This window comes from Lagopus muta, chromosome 22 (genome assembly GCF_023343835.1).
Source record: "Lagopus muta isolate bLagMut1 chromosome 22, bLagMut1 primary, whole genome shotgun sequence".
NCBI lineage: Eukaryota > Metazoa > Chordata > Aves > Galliformes > Phasianidae > Lagopus > Lagopus muta.
In genome coordinates, this window is record NC_064454.1 from 5492683 (window position 1) to 5513902 (window position 21220).

General features: G+C 42.5%; 1 protein-coding gene across 1 annotated transcript; it reads left to right on the forward strand.

Annotated features, from left to right (window-relative positions):
- Positions 1 to 935: 935 nt before the first annotated feature.
- Positions 936 to 21204, forward strand: LOC125703629 (uncharacterized). Its single transcript, XM_048968371.1, has 26 exons — positions 936 to 1066; positions 1323 to 1505; positions 1751 to 1871; positions 2631 to 2744; positions 3648 to 3816; positions 4765 to 4927; positions 5255 to 5443; positions 6235 to 6424; positions 6589 to 6728; positions 7452 to 7589; positions 8387 to 8607; positions 9098 to 9255; positions 9568 to 9795; positions 10359 to 10694; positions 11418 to 11816; positions 12191 to 12361; positions 12695 to 12849; positions 13248 to 13388; positions 13864 to 14002; positions 14253 to 14443; positions 14757 to 14882; positions 15696 to 15876; positions 17097 to 17248; positions 17928 to 18014; positions 18619 to 18765; positions 19348 to 21204. Exons 4-26 carry the CDS (start codon positions 2687 to 2689, stop codon positions 19573 to 19575), a joined length of 4107 nt encoding a protein of 1368 aa, XP_048824328.1. The 5' UTR covers positions 936 to 1066; positions 1323 to 1505; positions 1751 to 1871; positions 2631 to 2686; the 3' UTR covers positions 19576 to 21204.
- Positions 21205 to 21220: the final 16 nt, after the last annotated feature.

The following is a 21220-nucleotide window of genomic DNA, read 5'->3' on the forward strand; positions in this document are numbered from 1 at the left end:
GCAATTAATATAATAAAAGGAAGTAGGCTTAATCAGCTACTGTAGAGCATTCAGTATTGTTATAAGATTCACATATCCGAGGACTTCCTTTTTGTACTGCATTAAAAAGGCAGCACTGAAAGCAGGCAATATTTTTAAACGAGGCATGGTTCATTTTACCGATCTTGATGTCATAATGCAAATAAACACACTTCATTTAAACTGTAGAGGCACTAACTCTATCTGATGTACTTAATAAAGCCACACTGTACAAGAAAAAACGATGATATGCTTTTGGTTTTGTTGTTCACAGGCTTTTTCTGCCCCGAAGGAAGCAGCACGCCAGTTCCGTGTCCCCGAGGCACTTTCCGTCCCGAAGGAGCAGCACTGACACCACACAGCTGCTTGGCTTGCCCAGTGGACTTCTTTAACCCCATGCCTGGCCAAAAAGCATGCCTCCCATGCGGCTCGGAGGCAGCACAGCCCACAGAAGGGCAGGAAACATGCATCTGTCTTGGGAAAGGCCAGGTGTTTCAGGTACACGGACACTTCTGTAGCAGCTGTTCAGTCCTAATGGAGGTCACCATTACTTCAGGCTTTGGTCTTTACTCTCCACCTCAAATGTGCTGCCCTAATGCAGGGTACCCCCCTCTCACACTGGCATCTTTCAGTCCTGCATCTCATTTCCACTTACACACATTCACCAGGCTGAAAGTAGCATAGCAGCTCTACACGTGTTCTGAGTTTCAGGGCTGCATCCATCCCTCTTTTAGCGGGAAGGGAAAGATGGTGTGAATGGACCCTCAGGTTTCCTCTGATCTCAGCCAAATAAGGCGTGATGCTTAATGTAGCAAGGTGCATAACAGTGACTTCATTTAGAAACATGCAGGTTTCTAAATGAATCCCTCTTTTTTTCTTCCAGGTTCGTGACGCCCACTGCACATGCCCTCTGGGTTATCAGAGCTCTGTGGGTGGCAGAAGTCATTGTGTCAGAAGAACATATGATGTCTGTCGAGATTCAGCCTCCCGAAATCAGGAGGGACGGTGCCTGACCAAGAAGGAATGGAATCACTATTGCTCAGAAAAGGTGTAGTGTTTTTCCGTCAGTCAAATCCAAGATCCATGCAAACAATGCCCTAAAAGCAGACTCCCTAGCTCTTCCTTTGCTGGGTGCAGGCAGCATGGGGACCGAGCATTAACAGCATTTTCACAGCAGGTTTTAACTCTTCTTCAAACTGAAATAAGAAGCCTATCAGGATGCCCAGATTTCCATCCTCGCATAAGGAGGATGGGTCATTATTTGTCTTCCAAGCTGCTATTTTATTCCTTTTTTTCTCCTGCAGGTTTGTACTATTCCCAGGGATTATCAAGGCTATGACAAGGTTCTTGGCCTCTGCATCTGTCAAACTGACCGTCTGGATAACATCTGTGATTCTCAGTGTAGGAGGCAACAAAGAGAAACCCTGCAGATCACCTGTGCAGAGGAAAATCCTCAGCTTTTTATCACTTACAGAAATGGGAGCAAGGTAAAAACTGCTGTTATTTTCAAGATCAACCTATTTCTTGCTAAACTTTGTAGACTTTGAGTAATCATTTTATCAAATAACATAATTTTTATTTATTTTTTAATTTCCTTAAACAAGTACAGAAAGCAACGAACAAAAACCCCAGGCACAAGCCTGTTACACACATAGCATATTTTTTGTACTTGGCCTTGCTTTGCAATAGTGTGAAACACTCACATACATTTTCTGAGTTCCTTTTCTATTAGGCTGCTGTTCTCTTAGAAGAATTAAGAACGGTTCTCCTAGGATCAAATTTCCCTTTAGAAAATGTCTGCACTTCAGAACAAAGCAAATGCTCTCATCCAGCATACATCGTGAAAGCAACTGGTAAGGAAGAGGATAACAAAAGTGATAGCTGGGTTTAGAGATATGTTATTAAATAGGTATTAAATGGCTTCTATAAAAACTGGCCTTTCCTTCTTGTTTTTAACACAAACAACAAGAAATTCTGATACTTACGTCCTGGCATGATGAAGTGATGCTGAGTCACTGCTCAGTCCTGAAACACTGCCTGAGTTCTGGACATTTCCAGTATTCCAGGAATGGACAGACACTCAGAGATTCCCTCCCACTCTCACTTTCTAAGAAGAGATGCATGTCAAAAGGCTCCCTTCTCACAATCCTTTATCTGTATAGATTTTCTTTTGGGCTTCAGATTTTAGTGTGAATTTATCAAGCAGAATTAGAAGGAGTTAAACATTCTTTTTTAAAGTATTCTAGAATTAAGCTGTGAGCCAAAAGCTTTTTATACAAGTGCATGAAAATTTAATAAGAACAATAGGATGCAATCGTTTCCCTATGGTACCTTGACACAGTTTCATTGACAACAGCCAAGTTAAACCAGTTGCTGCTTAAGGAACAGGTCTTGCAACACCAAACAAACCCTAAAGCCTTTGGATAAGGCCCAAGTGTTCTAAAGCACTGCCCCAGAATAAGAGAAATGAACTGAAAAGCATGTAACTTGGTTTGAGGCTTTGTAAGCCTAACTTGTGGAGTTTGTGAGCTGATACTCTATAAACTAGAAGAAAAACCAAAGTCCAGCTTGTTGAAAACCAGAAGTAATGGATATTTTTTATATTGCTTTAGGGAGAGGATTTTTAGGAGTGTATAATCCTGACCCACAGCTGTTTCATAACTTCATCATGCTGAACAAGGCTTCGTCACTTCACGAAAACAGGTCTTCCTCCCCAGCAGCTCCAGGTAAGTTCTCACATTTGGTTACAAAGCATATATTTAAATACAGTTTCACTAAGGTTTAATTGTGCTTCAACCATCTCCAGTACCAAACTAATTAGGAAACAGAAACCAACAGACCTTACCATCTTCAAATAGCCAGAAAACCTTTTCACTCTAAGCATAGTGAAGTGAAAGAAAGAGCTGACTCCCTGCGCTGCACATCAGAGCCTCCTGCTTTGCAACCCAAGCCCACGAGCCAGCAGCTGCATCCTCCTGGCCCTGCCTCTTCCCCAGGGGTGATGAGGAACAGCCAGGTGCTAGCTGTGCCTCCATCTGGGTGCACAGAGCTGGCACGTGGCCCCCTCACTGCCACCATGTCCACAGGTCTGCAGGGAGGGTAGAGCCCAGGAGGAAATGTCAGGGCTAAGCTCTCTTCTGTTCCTCTCACACCTCTCCTTTGGTTTGATCCACTCTTTTGGTTCATCTGCAGTTCTGATTTACACCATCATCTGCATAACTTCTGGCATTTCAGATTGCTTTCTCATTAGTTCTACTTGCATTCTTCTTGGAGAGCAGGACTTTAGTTCCTCTGTGCCTCCAGAGTCATCCTCAAAGCCATAGCCAAGCCATACAAGGGGACAGATTCCTTAAAAAGGCTGCAGATTTTGCAAGAAGTTCTGCTTCTTTACCAAATGTGCTTCAGAGTTGCAAAAAAGATAAGAAAATGTGGTGCAAAATTATCCAGTGTCAGGAAGGTGTCAGTGGCATTGTTGGCTTGACAGTATGCCTTACTCTGGAAGCCAGATTTGTGTCTATAAAGCTTAGTCATAAAAGCAAATAGGAAATAGTGTATCCTGCAGCAGTTCAGTAGATGGAAAATCATTGGTAATGATCCAAACATAATGATCCAAACCTGTGCTTTTACAGTTAATTCTGACCATGAAGAACCCAGATCTTCCCCGATACAAAGCCTGAGACCTTCAACCTCCACATCAAAAATCGTATTTAGTGGCATCTTAAATCCTACCACGTGCATTAATGCTAACATTACCTTTGTTTTCATTGTCTCCAAGGAGCATTACCCAGTTTATGATGTGTAAGTACAATGTAGAGCTTAGCTAATGCATTTTTAGGTGAGCTACAGAAAAGATGGCTGAAATTTTCACTTTTCTCAACGTAGAATTCAGAGGAAACATGACTAGGAAGAGTAGAAATCTCATTAAGTGTGCTTCAATGTCTTTTTGACAGAAAAGACAGGATGGTGTAGTTGGAAACTGCACGTAAGACATCAGGAAAGCAATATTCTGTCCTTAAAAGAAGCAAAACCAAATATATACATGCTGTTCCTGTTGCCCTGCTGGTGCTATTTCTGACCCACTAAAAGGCAGACCTGTCTTAATATTTTGCAAGTTGACTTCTCACTGCCTTATGCTTTATATTCCCTCTCATTCATCCTAATTTCTTTTCCCTTTCTGTAATCACTGAGCTAAGGTTTAGGTTTTGGTAAGCTCATCCTGGTAGGAACAAGCACATTCTAGTGCACTGCAGGCCTTAGGAGCTCTGCCTTTGCTGCTTTTGTTTCTGTGGGCAGTTCTGGAGATTTCTTCCCCTGTGGCCTATTTTCATTTCATTTCTGGCGTTCATCCAGCTTGAAAGCAAAGAAGTAACAGAAGGGACAGGCAATGAATTACAGCACGTTACGTGTGGGTGCCATGTTGGCATCTGCGGTGTTGAAACCCTTACAAAGGGTCCCAGTGGCTGTTTTCTTCACTTCTAAATATTTATTCTGCTTAGGGTTAATTCCTGCTGCGTTTCATTACGTGCGTCAGAGCTGGTTGGAACAGCCTCAAACACAGTGCCACTGTGTGGACGATTAGAGGTTCAGCACCTAAACTCTAGCTAATCCCCGGGTACTCAGTGGTGTAGATGAACCCTAAGCAGCAACCAAAGCTTGATAAATAAACCTACATGTCTTGTGCACGCACACAGACACACACACACACAATCCAGTGACAAGAACAGACTCTTGTACTTTTGCTCCTAGGAACAACTTGTACAACACAAACACCGAATTTGACTGGGCAGACTTTCGAAGACTTGCAGAGGAAATAAGAGCTGCTTCCCAAACCTTCCTCTTCTTCCTTTTCCAGTTCCAGCACCCTGGTACCTATGTGTTACAGCTGAGCAGCAATCAGCACAAAAAAATGGTTTGTATTGAGGAATGCTGTCTTTGCATGTACAGTATCGTTAGCAAAGCATTTAAATGCTCCAAATGATGATTGGGAATTGAAAGGAAATGTTAAAGATACAACTGAGCATCTTTTCATTTTTACATGCCATGCTGCAGAGGTGAATGCAGCAACAAATGCTGGTGTTTCTGTGCACAGGCATTTCATGGGAGTGCAGAATGGTGCAGCTGCTGCAGAGATTTGACTCAGTGTCACAGCCAAAATAACACTTCAGATTTAAGTCATTATGCACACTTAAATCACTTGCAGTGACAGTGACTGGTGTTTCTGCTGCTGTTCATTAAGTACATTAGGGTCCTGCCACCTGGAGGACAGTGTTACGAAGAGGGGCCATTCTTCCCCACAACTCCCAGATATGCTGTGCAGGTGGGCATTGCCAGAAAGCAAGACCTCCTGCTGAAACCTGACTGGACAGCCATTATTGGAGTAATCACAGGACTTCTCACATTGCTTATTGCCTGCGTGGTGCTGACAGTAAGTAACAGTTACACAAAGTCTCTTCTTGAAGGATTCTGTGCAATGAACCCTCTAGCCACCTGTTTCCTCAGGCATGCCCTATAGAACATTTGGGCTCAACCTTATGTTTTATATATGGGGTAAAATCATCCCTATGAATTTATCCGGCCCCACTGACACTCGAGGATATTTACCTGATGCATAGGCCACTTGGAGACACTTAAGGTACAGTAAATTTCATTTCTGTTCTCTGGTTCATTAGATGTAACCACATAATGAAATTCTCCATGATATGCATCTCTTCAGGAAGGAGGATGAGATGACAATTATTTTTTTAACATAAGCACAAACCTGTCTTAAAATAAAGAAGCCATAAGTAAGTCCTGTAAAGTTATGATTAAGATCTGTCAATTGGTGATGAGTTTTTGCAGTGCTCATTCACGTGGCTTGCAGTTCTTCACTAATTGTTCAGGCAGAAGTCCCTGTGAGCACAACATAGCTGAGATCAGAGCACAACAAATGAAGTGGGCCTTCAGACTGTGGTAGAAGATGGATTTATTCATCCATCATCAAACACATAACTATACTTCCTTCCCCTTGGTTTCAGCCTCATCTGCTAAGATTAGCAATTCTGCCTTAGAACAGACCATCCCAGAGAGGTACTTAGAAAACAGACTCTCAGGGTCTTTGCCTGATGGCAAAAGTAATGGTGCATCCTGCTTGTTGAGTGACTGACACATGAATCACAAAATGCAACTTGTCACAATGGGAAAAGAAGTTCTTGTGTTCATTTTTGTTGTGTCTTGCAGCTTCTCTGTCAGGGACTTAGCTGGTCACAGAAGGGCACTGCCTGCCCTCCATTTCGAAGGCAGCAGCTGAAGTACAATCTGGACAGATATTCCTCCAGTATACCAACAGTCTTTCCCATCAAGAAGTATCACCCCTGGCTGCAGAACAAGGGTAGCATGGATGCTGACTCTTGCAACACCGGTGGAACAGGTCAGATAACAAAAAGCTAAATAACAGTGGGGCTGCCTGGTTTCTTGTATGTATGGAGCCAGGATCCCATGTCTAGCAACGTGCAGTGGCCCAGACTTATTGATTTGCATAAAGAAAACAGTCATGGAGTGAAAAACACTAATAAATGAATATTCGTGTTTCAGCCTGCTCCATGAGAAAGGGTGGCGTTTGGGAACCTGAAGAACAGATAGACCTTGAGTCGTTCAACACCAACATTTTCTTTGAACTTTTGCTGAGGCAGTCACAGTCAGTCACAGCCAAACTGGGCCATTTCAAAGAAGAGGTAAAGTGCACTTGGGGGCTACTAATTTATACAGAAAGAGTCAAAAAACTAGTAATGTTACTGCTTCCCATCACCTATTTTGTATGTACTTTCGTTCAACTTTCATGCTCTTAGAATTTGGAACACTGACATGTATCCGTGTTCTTAAACATGTTGTTTATACCATGTCATATGGTGTGAAGCATAGTGACCTTAAGGCAGAACATTTTGATTTTCTTATGAATCTGCTCTGCACATTTTTGGAAAGGACTTTGTCTCCCAGCCCCTATTTTTCATCTGGAAAATAAAAGTAATACAGGTTACCTGGTCAAACACCTGGGAATCGTAGATTAAACTGAGGAGAAGTAAATACAAATGAATGTGTGGTGACACAGAAATGGAGTCCTGCTCTGTTATTTGAATTTCATAATAGTCTCACAGCTGAAATCAGCGGGATAGCATTTCACTGACCCACAGTAACTACGATGGACCTGTCTGGAGCACTCATCTAACTGCATGTTTGGCTTAAGGGACAGCAGAGGGAGCTGTATTGCAGCATGCAGTTAGCATGGAGAGATCACTGGGACTCAGGAATGCCAGCATGAAAATGATTTGTATTGAGGACTCAGGGCTGCCATGTACTTTTGTTGCATAAAAAGGCACCGATGTTACAGAGAAAACTTACTGCCCTCATATTATCTCTTACAGTCCTAATTTCTTTCTTCTTCTTTTTTTTTGCCTTAGGTGAAAACATTTTATCGTAAGCTTACAAGTGAAATATCTGCACTGAAAAGCCTTTGGATCATGACATTAAATATCCCAGGAGAGGTGGAGTCTTATGAGAGCACAACGATGGAGAATTACTTAAAAGCAAAACAGCAGGTAGAGCTCAGCACCACTAACACGTGCAATAGCAAATGACATCTGCAGCATTCTCCTTTCCTAAATGTGGGTATGGTCATTTAGAACATCGTTTTGTAATTGTAAACACTTCATCTGTCATAGTCTGCAACACAGTTAACATTGTATGACTGCAAACAACAGGCTGTGCTGGACCTTTAAAGGCTTGTGAATTTGCTGCTGCTGCTTCATGCTAACACAGAAATGCCTCTGAAAGATTGCTCACTTGTTTTGTTTTCTTGATCTGTCTGATGGACCCATTCATCTCAGCTCTTTTGGGGTCTCTTCAGTAGCAGAGCTTTCTGCTATGAGAACAGCACGCACTGGTCTGCATTAGCATAACATCTTTTTTATTAGTGTAACATCTTTTTTCCACTTTAGTTTGTTTCCGTTCTTAGAAAAGTTCTTAGAATGATTTTGTGCCCTGTAAGCAGATACACACTCACTGTTTCACTTGGAAAAGTGTGTATGCTACACAGTAAGTAGTTATAAAAGTCACTTTTGTTAAGTGACTCCTAAAAGTTCTGCACTGCTTGTTAAAAGGATATCTTAAGCTATTAGCTTATTCAGATCTGGATACTTATCACCTGTGTGCTGGATAATTGCAGTTCAGCATATTAGACTTATTAGCATAGATGTGCTCCAATTCAAATGAATAGATCAATATTATTTGTAATTTCTGATTTTTGTTATTTTAATGAGAGGCAGAAAAGTTAGAATTTCTGCTTACATTTAGCTAAAGCAAGAGAAGAACTGTTTGGATCTTATATCCCACCTAGGCAGAAGAAGAGATGCAGCACAGGAAGCAGTTGGCTGCGGAGTATGAGGAAGGTGTGAAGAAGCAGATGCAGTTACTGCAGCACGATCTGAAGTGCCAGGAAGAGCATTATGTCACATTCAATTCTGCCCTGCGAGAGGCAGCGAGGTTGGCAGAGATGCTGACAAATAAGATGGCCTGTAAAAGAAGCCCAACCACTTGGTCCCAGCCAGACTGTACAAGGTAATAAACGTTCTGAAACCTTCTGCTACAACTTTGCATTTCCTAGCTGGAAGCATTTGTGCAGGTGATTGGGTTGGCTTGTATTAGGAAGAGATAATCTAAGAGATTATGAACAGCTGTTCTAAACCTCAAACAGCCATATAGTGAAGAGACCCCCATCTGAATCTAGAGGACAACCATTTTCTGAGGGTGTTTTCTTTCACTGCCAAAGGGTTTCTGTTGTGATATTATGCCAATTAGGTCAGTGTATAAACCATGCTCTGTCAGGACTTGGAATGTTCAGAATCAGAATTCTGTGATTAAGGAGAAAACAGAAAAAGAAGAGAAATTGGTATTTTTAATTCAGTAGCCAAAGCAAGTACTCGTAGAGGTCTCTAAGTGCCAAAGTGCAGAGATCATGTGCATGTCCTTCCAAGCTCTTCCTATACTGCTCCCTTGAAATTATTTTATCTTAACTTCATGTGGCAAGTGACCATCTTTTAAATTCCAGCCTGTTAGCCCAGATAGATGCTGCAAGCAACAGGATGTCAAGCTTAATAATAACAGAGAGCCACCGCCTCAAAGCATGGGGAGTGCTGGGTGAAGGAACAGGAGCTCACCTTCTTAACAAAGCTAAAGCCAGGATCCTTACCAAACAGGAGCTTGTGGGTAACTACAACCTCTAGAAATGCTTTTCAAAATGATGCTAGAATGCAAGGAAGTGTAGGTAGGAAGGTGCACATCTGCTCCTTTTGATGCTTTCATAAATAGGTGACAAAAGCACCAACAGCAAAGTGAAGAGAGAAGTGCTTTGAAAGTGTCCTCATGGAGTTCTCACTAACAACTCGTGAATAGAGGGGGTGCTCCAAAAGCAAAGTCATGGGTAGAACTTTCTTCTGCATTGTTTGTCAAAAAGAGTGGATTTCTGAGAGGATAACAGGCTGCTGTTTTCTTCCCCTCCTATTTTTGCATTGCTCTTAGACCCAGATGGCACTGCCCGAGCACCTGATGTCGTCTCAGTGGATCCTGTCACTGGGCTGTTAATTCCCAGCCCGCACTGTGCCGTGCTGCTGGGCAGCCAGTGCTCTGGGCCAATACCCAGCAACCATTTCCTGCACCCAGGCACTGGGAAGGTGCTTCACATAGCGGGCAACGTCGGTTATGATCCCATCAGATCTGGGCTGGTCTGTACTGTTGATTCTGCTTCAGGTAAGAGTTACTATGAAATAATCGATCGGTTCAGTTGCTTATTTGTGGAATACAGTTTTAATGGTGTAAAAGAAAGAAAAAAGCCAACATGAAACGCCTTGGTACACTTGCATGTATTTTAACCTTAACAAAATCTGAAACTAAAGAAAATCTGAGAAAACTTCTCAGTAGAATGGCGCTGGGAGATATTTTTCTTCATCTAAATACAAGATATGAATAAGAAGTATTAGGTGCTACAAGGCTTATATGCAGTAAAGTATTGAAGTATTCTTTATTTCCGACATATTTCTGTCTGTCTGCACTTTAAACCATAAGAGCCATTATGTGCCTCACTCTAAGGAAAAGGCCAAAGTACAAATTAAGTCTGAAAACAAGCAACAAAACAACCATCAAGCTGCTACAGAGGGCTTACAGTCAAATTCACTTAACTCTGGACCTAAGCATTGCAAGCCTTTAGTATGAGCACTCTCTGAAAGCTCCATAGACTCTATTCTGAGCTTTAATGCCTCCTTGCCTTTAGCATTAGCATAACCATGCTGGATTTCTTCTGGTTTTACATGTAGGTGAGCGTCAGAAGCCTGAAGTGCCCATATTTCCTTACATTCCTTACCCGGTTTGTCCTGACACTGGCTTACCTGTGAAGACAAAACTTCCAGTCCTGTGTCCTGAAAACATATTTGGTCTTGGAGGACTCATGGCAGATCCAGTGACAGAAATAGAAGTCCCAGTGCTTGGGGTTACGATCCATCCTCACACTGGGCAAAAGCTGGCTGTTGGTGGGACATACCTCAACCCCATCACCAGCACACTGACACCGCTGGAGATCGGGGGTCCTATGACAGAGCCAGAGGGAGGCAAGATTGTTCCGATCCTCGGGGTTGGTTTGGATGGTGACACTGGTAGGTGAATTCTTTGTGAACTGGTGGATGAGGTATGCAGTGTGCATTCAGCCTGCTCTTAACACGCTGCCTACAGGCACGGAACAGGGGGAGCCTAAAACCGTCACTTTCACCTTCCACCGTTGCCTTGTCCTGTCAGGACAACTCCACACCTTAGTGTCTACTTAAAGAAAACTTTCTCTTTTCTGTAGTTGTATTTTATCACTTTAAAAGTCAGTAAAACTGCTGAAACTATGAGAGACATTTGAGGTACTACATTAATGAGTGTGGCTATGACACAGGAGAATGAAGTTGATCTGGACTAGGTGATCATTTGAGGTCCCTTCCAATCCCTGACATTCTGTGATTTGACTCAGAGATGGTCCAGCTGCCCTGTTAAAATAACAAAAGCAGTAAGAAATACATAATTTAGGGGCTGAGGTGGCTGAAGTTCTATACATACATGTATTCTTTATAATTCACTGCAGAAGATACACTACGCACAGAGAAAGGAGGGGGAACCTTAACCTTCTAAAGTAGAAGCTAGGATACTTCATTTAAAAACATTTTGTGGGCAAATTATTTTGTAATCAGCGTCACAAATGTTTCTGCTTTATTTTCTCCCATCTCATTAGATCTGTTACTGCTCTCTTGTACCTTTTTCTGAATGGAAAGACCAGACTGTCGTGACCAGGTGATCCCAGGTGATGTCCTGACTCTTTATGTCCTGTTTCTCAATTACAGGAGAAGTTATACCTCTAGGTGGGCTGACGGATCCTTCTGGGAACCTAATGCTTCTTGGAGATTCCTTCATTGAGCCTCTGAGTGGGAAACTTGCCCGAGTACAGGGAGCTCACCTGCAGCAGGACAAGGTGCTGCCCCACGGTGGCAGTTACCAAGCAGTGCTGGAAGCCGAGTGGCTGCTGTCCCAAAGTCGTGTGGTGGATGCTCTAAAGAAGCTTAAGGCATCAGTTTTGGAAGATAGCTGTCTAGCAGCAGACAGATTGGCAGTGCTAAAGGCTTCAGTAGAAGATATGAAGAAGTCTTTCACTGCTAGATTTTATCATGCAATGCACTGCTTGAAAAGCCTCAAGAAAAAACAAGAAATAGCTTCAAAGGTCAAGAGTAATGGTGGGAATCTGGGTAGGTGTACAACAGTCTGGTAAAGAGTAAAGGGGTGTCATTACAATTATGGCTACAGTAATGAACATGTTTCCATCACAGGATTTGGCCAAAACATTAGTAGTTAAAACCTTTGCAAGGTTTTTGTCAAAATAGCTTTTTTTAAGCAAATCATAGACTCACAGAATGGCTTGGGTTGAAAGGGTTCGCCAAGGACCATCAAGTTCCAACCCCAAGCCACAAATACTATGATGAGCTCAGCCAACATTATTTGGAAGCAGGAGCAGAAGGAACGGCGTCCATCCTGCATTTGTCAGCCTCTGGAGGTCTTTCCATCACAAAACATCAGTCTGATATTTTACGTTTCTCATCTTCTCTTTTGGGGGACAAACTAGGTATGATCAAATATCCGGGCACGGAGATGTGGATCCCTGCAGTGTTTGGAATGAAAATCCCAGATCCCGGTGGGTCCAGTTTGATGGTGCCAATCCTGGGCATAGACTTTGACTGGAATAGCAGGCAGCCTTCCCCACTCGCAGGGACCATGGAAGATGGAAATGGAAAAGGTAGAATGGGAAACTGAATGTGATTATTTTAACAGTAAAGAGGAAAGGACTTCACTGTCATCACCTCTATTCATATTACTTTCAGAGCCAAGAAATCACCCTACCAGAGCAGATCAATTAATGTCTCAGCAATGAGTGGAAAATATCAGTGTGCATGGTGTGACATTCAAAACGGGCAGAGCCAGAAAAATGGTGGATAGGAGCCAGGGCTGAGCCCAAATCACACAGCAGCTTTCAGCCATTAAAAAAACGTGATCATTAAGGTTGCAGCTGGAACAGCTGTATTCATGATGCGCATTGTAAGGATTAAATCTGATCTTTCTTTACCCACAGGCCTCGTCCCTATCGCTATTGGTGCCAGAACCATAAGTCCAGTGACAGGTGAAGTGGGGCCTGTTATCGGTGCTCAGACCCACCCCCAGACACACAACGTCATCCCTGTTGTTCAGTCCCTCAGAGCTTTGCCAAGAGCCATGGATACGGAGCTGGTATTACTGCTCAGCTTTGATAACTTCCAAAAACTCTTTGCTCATGATTTTCCACTGCTGTTAGGCAATTTCAGCTCTTCCTATGCCCCACAAATAATATTTTCTCACAGTACAAGATGAACTGAAGTATATCTATGTCATTTTACTTGCCTCTTCTTTTCATTATCTATTTTTCTCTCTCTTCTACCTGTATCTTCTGCTGCTGCTCTTCAAACCTCCTCTTCTCTGTCCTACAGATTCAGGACTGCAAATTTCTCATCCCCCTGTGACAGCAAATTTGGATACGTGCTGCAGTTGAAAGCACTGAATAAACATTTCATAAGTAAGGTTCAATTAAGTTTGTAATCTTTCACCTTCCTGCAAATGTAAGCTATTTTTTTTCTGTCATTGCATTTCAGCTGGACCTCCTAGAGAAGGAAATAAATTCAAGGCAAATATACTGGCACTGCAGAATAAAAAAGGAAGAAGGGCTCCTGAAGGAACTGAGTTCTCTATTTCTTCATGTCCTTGATGCTGCAAAGGAGGGAAAGGCACAGAAGGTGTGTGCATTGTTTTTGCAGCTGTCTTCTGTAAAGTTCTTTACGAAGGATTGCCCACAGGCATCCAGTTGAAGGATTTCTGGTGCTGCACCCAGGATGGTGCTGATCTGAGTTGACATTACTTCCCTTCTCAATACGGTGCAAATCCAAAATGTGAGTGGATGTGTTGTTACTTCACTGCAGCCTGTCCCACCTTCGAAGTTTGGAGTGTAGTCTCATCACAGAGCAGGCACTGGTTCAAAGTCACAATGTGTCTGTGCACAGCAGGGACAACTGTTCTTAGTGGTATCAGAAACAGATGAACTGCATTCAAGGTCTGCACAATAAAGTAAAATCTTTAAAAAGGCCAGGAAAAAGCTGCGATCAAATTAGCCAATCTCTTGCTTTCATCTGTCAAAGGAAAGAGCTTCACAAGAAGTCTCTGTTGTACAGGTTTGCAAGGTTATCTTGAAGTGCTCTCTCCCATTTCTTACAGATAAAATACAGGGGGGAAGTGAAAGACATGGAGGAAATGTGTCATTTTCTTGAAGGGTCCTCTCTGCAAGAAGCTGAGAGAAGAGCTTCAAAGTATTTCAGCAGCCAGCTGGGCACTGCATTACCCTTACTATTCAAAGGTATGAAATGTTAGCTACAAACTGACAAGAGGGGAAGCAGGGTGTGTGATGTTTGCTCCCTCCCAGCATGTTAGCTTAAACTTCGGAAACTGCTCGTGCCCCCATGAAGCAAGATACAGGATCTGGTTATTCTGCTCTAAAAGATAAAGAGCAGGGATGTGGTGAAACATATTTAGGAAGCGTATCATTTCAGGTTTGCTCTGTGAATTTCCATTATCAGATGGGCACTTCTAATATTTGCTGCTTACAGCTGACAGAGATGAAAAAGAACAGGAAATACAGGTTCTGCTGGAGATCAGAAAGGCACTGGAAAAGCTGATGCAGTTTGTTAAGAAGATACAAGAAGAAGAAAAGAGAATATGTGTGCAGATTGCAGAGAGAGAGAAGCAGAGGGGATGCAGGTCAAGTACAGAAACAGCACCCAATGTGATGCTCAGACAGGTGAGGTCACTGCTGGCTTAGGCTGAACGTCCTGGGGTCAGAGGACTTGTTAACCTTTGAGAAGCACCCCCGGGGTCACACTGTCCCATTTATTTCCTCCACTTTATCTCTTAAATCCTCCCTTTTTGAACTATTACCTTTAGGGTGGAGCTTTTGGCCCTTCCTGTCATCAGCTGTAGGTTTCATGACTGTTCTGTGATGACTACCCAGACACCAGTGCCATGTAGCTGTCACGCCAGCTTTGCAGCCGCAGTATGCAACAGAAAATGAAAGCTGGGACTTGAAGTACTCTGATTTGTCTCATTTCTTCCAGGTTATAGTCGCTCTAGCCTCTGAATTTCAGGAATGCATGCTGAAACAACAAGCTAACGTGGAGACTGCATACACTAAGCTGGAACTTTTGAGGGACTTGTCAGATATCCAAACCCAGCAGGCAAAGGTACTGACCTCTCTCGCAGGCCAATGAAAAGCAGTCATGCTACTTACTTTCTAGCAAAAGCATGAACAGCTGCCACGTTCTGAGAAAAATCCCTGAGAGTGCAAAAATAATTTTCAAATACGCTTGAATAAAAAAGCTCCCAAGTTCCCCTCTCATAAAGGGACCTTTCACATCCCATCCTTTGACCTGTGGTGTCCCATGAATCGTAGACCTGCGTCCTCTTGACAAGAGAGTCTTCCCATTAAGTCAATAGGCTCAGAATCTGCTCTTCATATTAACTGGATTCTGTATTCCGTTTTGGCCTTCTGATATTAAAAAGCATTAAATTACCAGTCTTCCCTGATTTTCTTCCCTTTGCTCTGTCTTCCTCTTCTACTCTTCCATCCCCATGAGACAATAACCACTGACTGAATTTCAACTTATTAATATAATTGAGATAGAACTATTAGACCAGAACGTTGAGCAGAAAGCTTTTTATTACATGTATGACACAAGTGGATTCCAGAGAAGCTGAGGATATTGAATGCAAGCAATTCAGTTCCAATCATTTGTCTTACAACATCTGCAGCAGCTTGAAGGATGCAGAAAAATCAGAGCTGGGTGCTCCAAGATTGTAACCACTGGAAAAGACTTGAGGCTGCTGAGACAGGCTCCTTGTAGAATCCTATTGAGTCACCAGTCAGTCAGCGTGGGATGTCTGAAGCAACAATTTGAGGTTTTCAGCAGAAGGCAAAGAGGGCCAGGATGCTTTTCCAATGAGATTTTCAACACGTGTAAAACACAGGTTACATGTATTGTCTTGTGATGTTTCAGATGCTTTTCTGTGGGTCACAACGCTGTTTTGAAAACTATGAGACAGCCAGCTACTATGGCAGCAGTGGGATCTCACACAGTACAGGCAAGGCCATCGACCACAGTGTGATGCCACTGCTCAAGTCTATGGTTCAGATGCTGGAGGAAGACAGCAGAAGTTACGTATCATCTGAGACACCTGGTGAGAGAGGAGTTGAAGGTCCTGTCAGTTGCCTTGTTTTACTCTGGCCTTTAAAAACGTATTGGAACCTTTCAACTTTAAAGGCTAGAAAGAGAGATTCTCCTTTCTGGCAGCAGCTGTCAGATACTTCAGTGAATCTGTGCTAAAGTAACAGTCATTTCAATACTGCTTTTACCATTTTTCATCACTCTAGAAAGTATTGGTGATTTTAGCTACATTGGGAAGCCTGCAGAATAGAATGGCTTGGGTTGGAAGGGATCTTTTAGGACTAGGATTTTAGGATTTAGGACCAGAGGGAATGGCTTCAAGCTACAGCAGGGGAGATTCAGGCTGGACATGAGGAAGTATTACTTTTCAGAAAGGGTGGTCAGGCACTGGAATGGATGCCCAGGGAGGTGGTGGAGTCACCGAGCCTGGGGGTGTTCAAGGAAAGGCTGGATGTTGTGCTGAGGGACATGGTTTAGTGGGAGCTGTTGGGAATAGGTGAACGGTTGGACTGGATGATCTTTTAGGTCTTTTCCAACCTTGGTGATTCTATGATTCTGTGATTCTGTGATCTCAAAGATCATCAAACCCCAACCCCCTGCCACATGCAGGGCCAGCAGCCTCTATATCTAATACTAGACAGATTCATCAGCACTTTAGAACTAATCTGTGATTATTTTAGATGAGACTGCAATAAAGTAATTGGCACACAAAATGAAACAGCCATTCTTTTTTGAAGCAGTACTGATTTTCTTTTCAGCAGAAGTATTTTAACATGTGCAACTTTGGCTATTTCCACCAGAGATGAAGACAGGATTATTGCTGCATTTCCAGTTCAGGTGTTTGTTTCATCAGTCAGGCAGCCTGTGGTTGTTTTTACTGTTACAAGATCTTGCAGAGCAGACAACTTTAATTTACTGTCCTCTGTGGAGGAAGCACTGTAACAATGGAGGACAGACTCAGAATACAGAATCACACCAACTTGGCTGTCGATCGAGCCTGAGGTACACAAGTCATCACCTTTCTAGGCCTTACTTGAAATGTGTAGGGAGAATGAAGTTCTGGGGGTTGCCCACGAACACTGAGCTCTGCATTCTTGAAAGAACTGATAATTCATCAGCAGCCTTGGTTTTATATGAAGAATGACAAAAATGTTAGCAGGTGAGAAATGCAGTGAAATGAAGACACTTGAAACAAAAAGAATTAATCTAACAAGATTCTGTTGTTCTTTGTAGAAACAGCAAGTTCCTCTCAGAGTAAACAAGATGCCTTCTCCAGTCAAGAAGGAGAGCTAATAGTAGTGGAATCTGCAGCCCTGTCCACCAGGGAGTTTGTCACATATCAGTATGGCATCTCCCTGCTGCAGTTTCTCAGCCTTCACATTGATGTAAGTTTGTGAGCTGCTGGAATTCAGTAATCAGCTCTTCAGAAAGAACAGTTATCTAAACAATCCTTCAGCCAACAAGCTGCAAAGCATCTGCCAATTATAAAGCAAAATCAAGTTGAAAAAGACTAATCTGCCAACAGCAGGAGGTAGAATTTGTGTTTTCCCACAGTGATGTAGGACTGTGCTGAGATCAAATTTCTGTTGCCCAAGATCCACGGTCAGTTCTTGTATTTGCTGTGCAATCCCTGCTGTGCACCTCACCCAGACCTTGCATTACCTAATTGTTGCATACTGAATGGCATTAGGATAAAGCACATTTCTTTTATAATTTGGAGCAAGGCATTTCTTATTTTCATGTTACAGTTCGTAGCACAGCAAGGCTTCATCCAAGGCCTTCATAGAAATATAAAATAAATACAAATAGTGATGCCTCCAGCCAGGGCTCTGGGACAAGAGCTCACTTTAATTTATTTCATTAGAAAACTGGCAAGATGAATTGCTGCAACACGTGAGGGTTTTTTAAACAGTTTCCGTTTCCCTGTGGTATTTGTTGGCTCTGTGTACCCACTGCAAATCAAAGGTGACATTTAAAGGAATTCACATCCCATAACCCCTCTTACTTTGCAGGTCTGATGTGCATGCACAGGTTTTACAGAAGCAATTTGCCTTCCCTTTGCAGGCTCCAGAAGTTAAGCTGTGTGTTGCCTCCAGTATTCCTCTCTGCAGTGCTGCAGGCAATGCCTTCAGGAACTCGTTCTTTTATCAGGTTTGTCAACTTCACATCTAACCAGCCTGTGTAATACTTTTACATGCATTGTTATGGACCTAGGAGGTGAACTGCAGGAAGGTTTCATGTTTTTAAATCATTATATGTTTGATGCAAGACCCTTCAAGGTTAATGGCATGCTCTGGATTTCTCTGAATGTGAACTTAATGGAGCACTGTAGAATACAGAGATTTAAAAAGGGGCTGATGTGGGGTCGTACCCAGAGCATTTTATTGTGCTCATCCAGTCTCTCATGTTCAAATTACTGAATTTTCTATAGGTCACCTTTATAGAAGTGAGCAATTTATCAGCATTTTACTTGCTATAACCAGACACACAAAATAGATTCTGTATTCTAAAAGTGAAGTATTAGAGAGAAAAGCTTCTAAAGTTCATGATACACGGAGATACAACTGTCTAGAAACACAGTGTGAGAAGGCTTTAGATTTCACACATAAGAAGGTGTCCCAAATTGAAGCCTTATGACAGTGCTGTGTTGTTTGTTATATGGATATTCCCCATGTAAAACCAAACCAGTGGCAGAATTCTCTCTCTTCAGCTGCCCATTGGCTGTGCTCAGCTCAGGGTATTTGTTCTTTTTCAGACTTCAAAGAACAAACTGTTCATCCTGAGGGATTGTCTGGGTTCTGTGGGAAGCTTCCTCCTGCTCCTTGTGCACTGCTTTGCTCACATTGCTGCTGCTGACTTCAGCCAAGACACCAACCCAACCTTCCTGAGGCTTTTTCATCAGGTAGCTCTGTGTGCTCCAAATGTAATTACGTTGTATTTGGAAAACATATACCAGATATGTACATATGGATTTATTGAGAAATAAATATGGAACAGCAGTGTTCTTCCCCTAACTTCTCAATCAATACAAGGCAGCCCTTTCCATCCAGCCTTCAAAAGAGTGCACTTTCTATTGCAGGAGATGCACAGTCACCTTTTTCCTCAGAGATGTCCCTACTGTGCACAAAGTGATTTTAGGCCCCTGCCAAAATCTGCCTTATTAAATGGTGATTTTCCTCACGATTGTCAAGAACCACCTCCATTGCCAGGGGCCAAACAGCAGAAATAGCCCAGCTCCTGCTGGTGCTGGGTACCACGTCCTCATCCTGCTTCTGTCTTGAACAGCTGCATGTTAACCACACCACTGAGCGGATTTGTGGGCAGCATCAAATGAGACCAATAATGTTTTGGGGGTGATTATTAGGATATCAAGAGAAACTTTTGTTTGACTTGCTCTACCCATCATCCCTACTAATCTCTGGTCAGTGGGCAGTTTTAAATGTCACTGCTTCCAGGTATTCAAAGTGTTTCTCTCTCTTTCTAGGCACTGAAGACTTGCCTTGGTGAGATGTTTTCTCTCAGACTCCAGCTGTCAGCAGTTCTCCAAGGTAATAAATTCTCTGGGATAACTCAGATGTTGCTGAAGGAAGAGCCATTCTCCAAGGAAGAAATAAGCCTGATCTCCCAACTTTTTGAGGTGAAAGGGAAAAACTTCACAGAAATTGAAGCCTTTGAGAAGATAATAAAACAGACTGAGTCCTGGTCTGGTTGAAAGCTCTTCTTTCTATACATACTTCATTACAAAATGGCAATTAAAAGCTGCTTATAGATATTGGCCCTCCCACATTTGCAGCCATCAATTCCCAACAAACACCCGTTTCAAATCTAACAGCCTCAATAGTAGCACAAGCTACCATTTTTACCTGGAAAAAAAGACCCTCGTATCAGAAAAAAATTATTTGGCCTCATACAAATCACAGCATAAAAAGCAGTACTCTGAAAAATGTATGTAAAGAGTCTATTAAAGGCCTTTAAAGTTAACACTGATCTGCTCTCTGCGTTTTGTGCTTACTGAATGACAAGTTTGAGGAGCCACCAAGTGACAGCTTGCTTGAGAAGAGAAAAAAGCATTTCCCTCATGCCTTAGGCAGCTGTAAGAAGGGCAGCTTTGGGTGGAGGATGTGATTTGTGATGGTGTAGCTGAATACAAAGCAAATCGTGACACCTCATGGTGAACTCACTTTACACTACAAAGCCAGTCTTCACAACCTGCTACATCTGGGCAGGTTGCATGAAGAGCAGGTCAGATCTGCTGCCTGAGTATGTCAGACTGACTGCTTCTCCCTAAAATATCACCACCTTCTGGATAACAGAAGTCACATTTCAGTGAAATTAGTCTAGCTTGGTCTCATGAAAAGCCTACTGCTGTCAGTAACAGCAGCACTTCTACTGGCTGATTTTAAGCACTCGATGCCTTTAACTCAGAAGAGGAAATCTGTACTTATCTCCTGCAGAACTTGAGGATTAAGTAGATGCATTAATGGAAAAGATACCATTAGAGAATGAACACATTTGCTTTTACCTTGGATTAACTACTTCAGAGAAAGACCAGTTGGTAAAGCAAATAAAGGCATTAGAAGAAAATAACAGCCCAAGACAAAAAAGCTTTAATGATCCTCAGAAGACAACTTGGTGGCTTGGTTCTGAATTGGCCAGCTGCTTTTGGTCCCAGGCTTTACATGAGAATATTGTATTGTCATTTTATTAGGCAAAATCATGAGTCAAAGTGTGAAAGACAGCATTTCCTATTCACTGATCATCACCTCTTCTGCCCCCTGCAGCCTCTGGTTTAGGTAACAAGTGGGAAGAAACAGCACACCAGAACCTATGAACTTTAAATGATGTCACAACCCACTGAGTATCCTCGCATTAATGCTGCTGAATCATTCAACACTGAGAAGTGGGTGGGTTATCACTGCTTCATAAATTATGCACTCATTCTGTTATCTTCACCCTACACTGAGATCTCACTAGGAGAGAAAAAACAGGTTAAAATAGATGGATTATGCTGCTGGAGGACAAAGCTCTGTCATCAAAGCTGCAGAATTAGTTGGAAACACTACTGCTGACTCTCAGGGACGAAGAAGCCTCCCACCTCACATCTTCTCCTTTATTCAGTTTATTCAGTGCCATACAGATCACAGCATTTGCACAGAGCCAACTTCAAAACAAAGTCTTTTAAAAAGGAAAGCCTCTATAGCATGAGCAAAATTGTTGTTTTTTTTTTTTGTACCTACTAAACCCTATTAATGCCAAGTTTGACTTCAATGTGATTTTTTTCTGAAGAAAGACAGCAAGTTGTGCTGAAGCAAGACAGACATTACCTTACTTAAGAGGAACAGAGAACTCAACCTTGT

Coding starts and splice junctions, on each gene's coding strand:
- LOC125703629 (XM_048968371.1), top strand. CDS start 2,687: ATGCTGAACAAGGCTTCGTCACTTCACGAAAACAGGTCTTCCTCCCCA. Junction 10,695..11,417: donor TGGTTTGGATGGTGACACTG/GTAGGTGAATTC, acceptor TCTCAATTACAG/GAGAAGTTATACCTCTAGGT. Junction 14,444..14,756: donor CCAATGTGATGCTCAGACAG/GTGAGGTCACTG, acceptor CATTTCTTCCAG/GTTATAGTCGCTCTAGCCTC.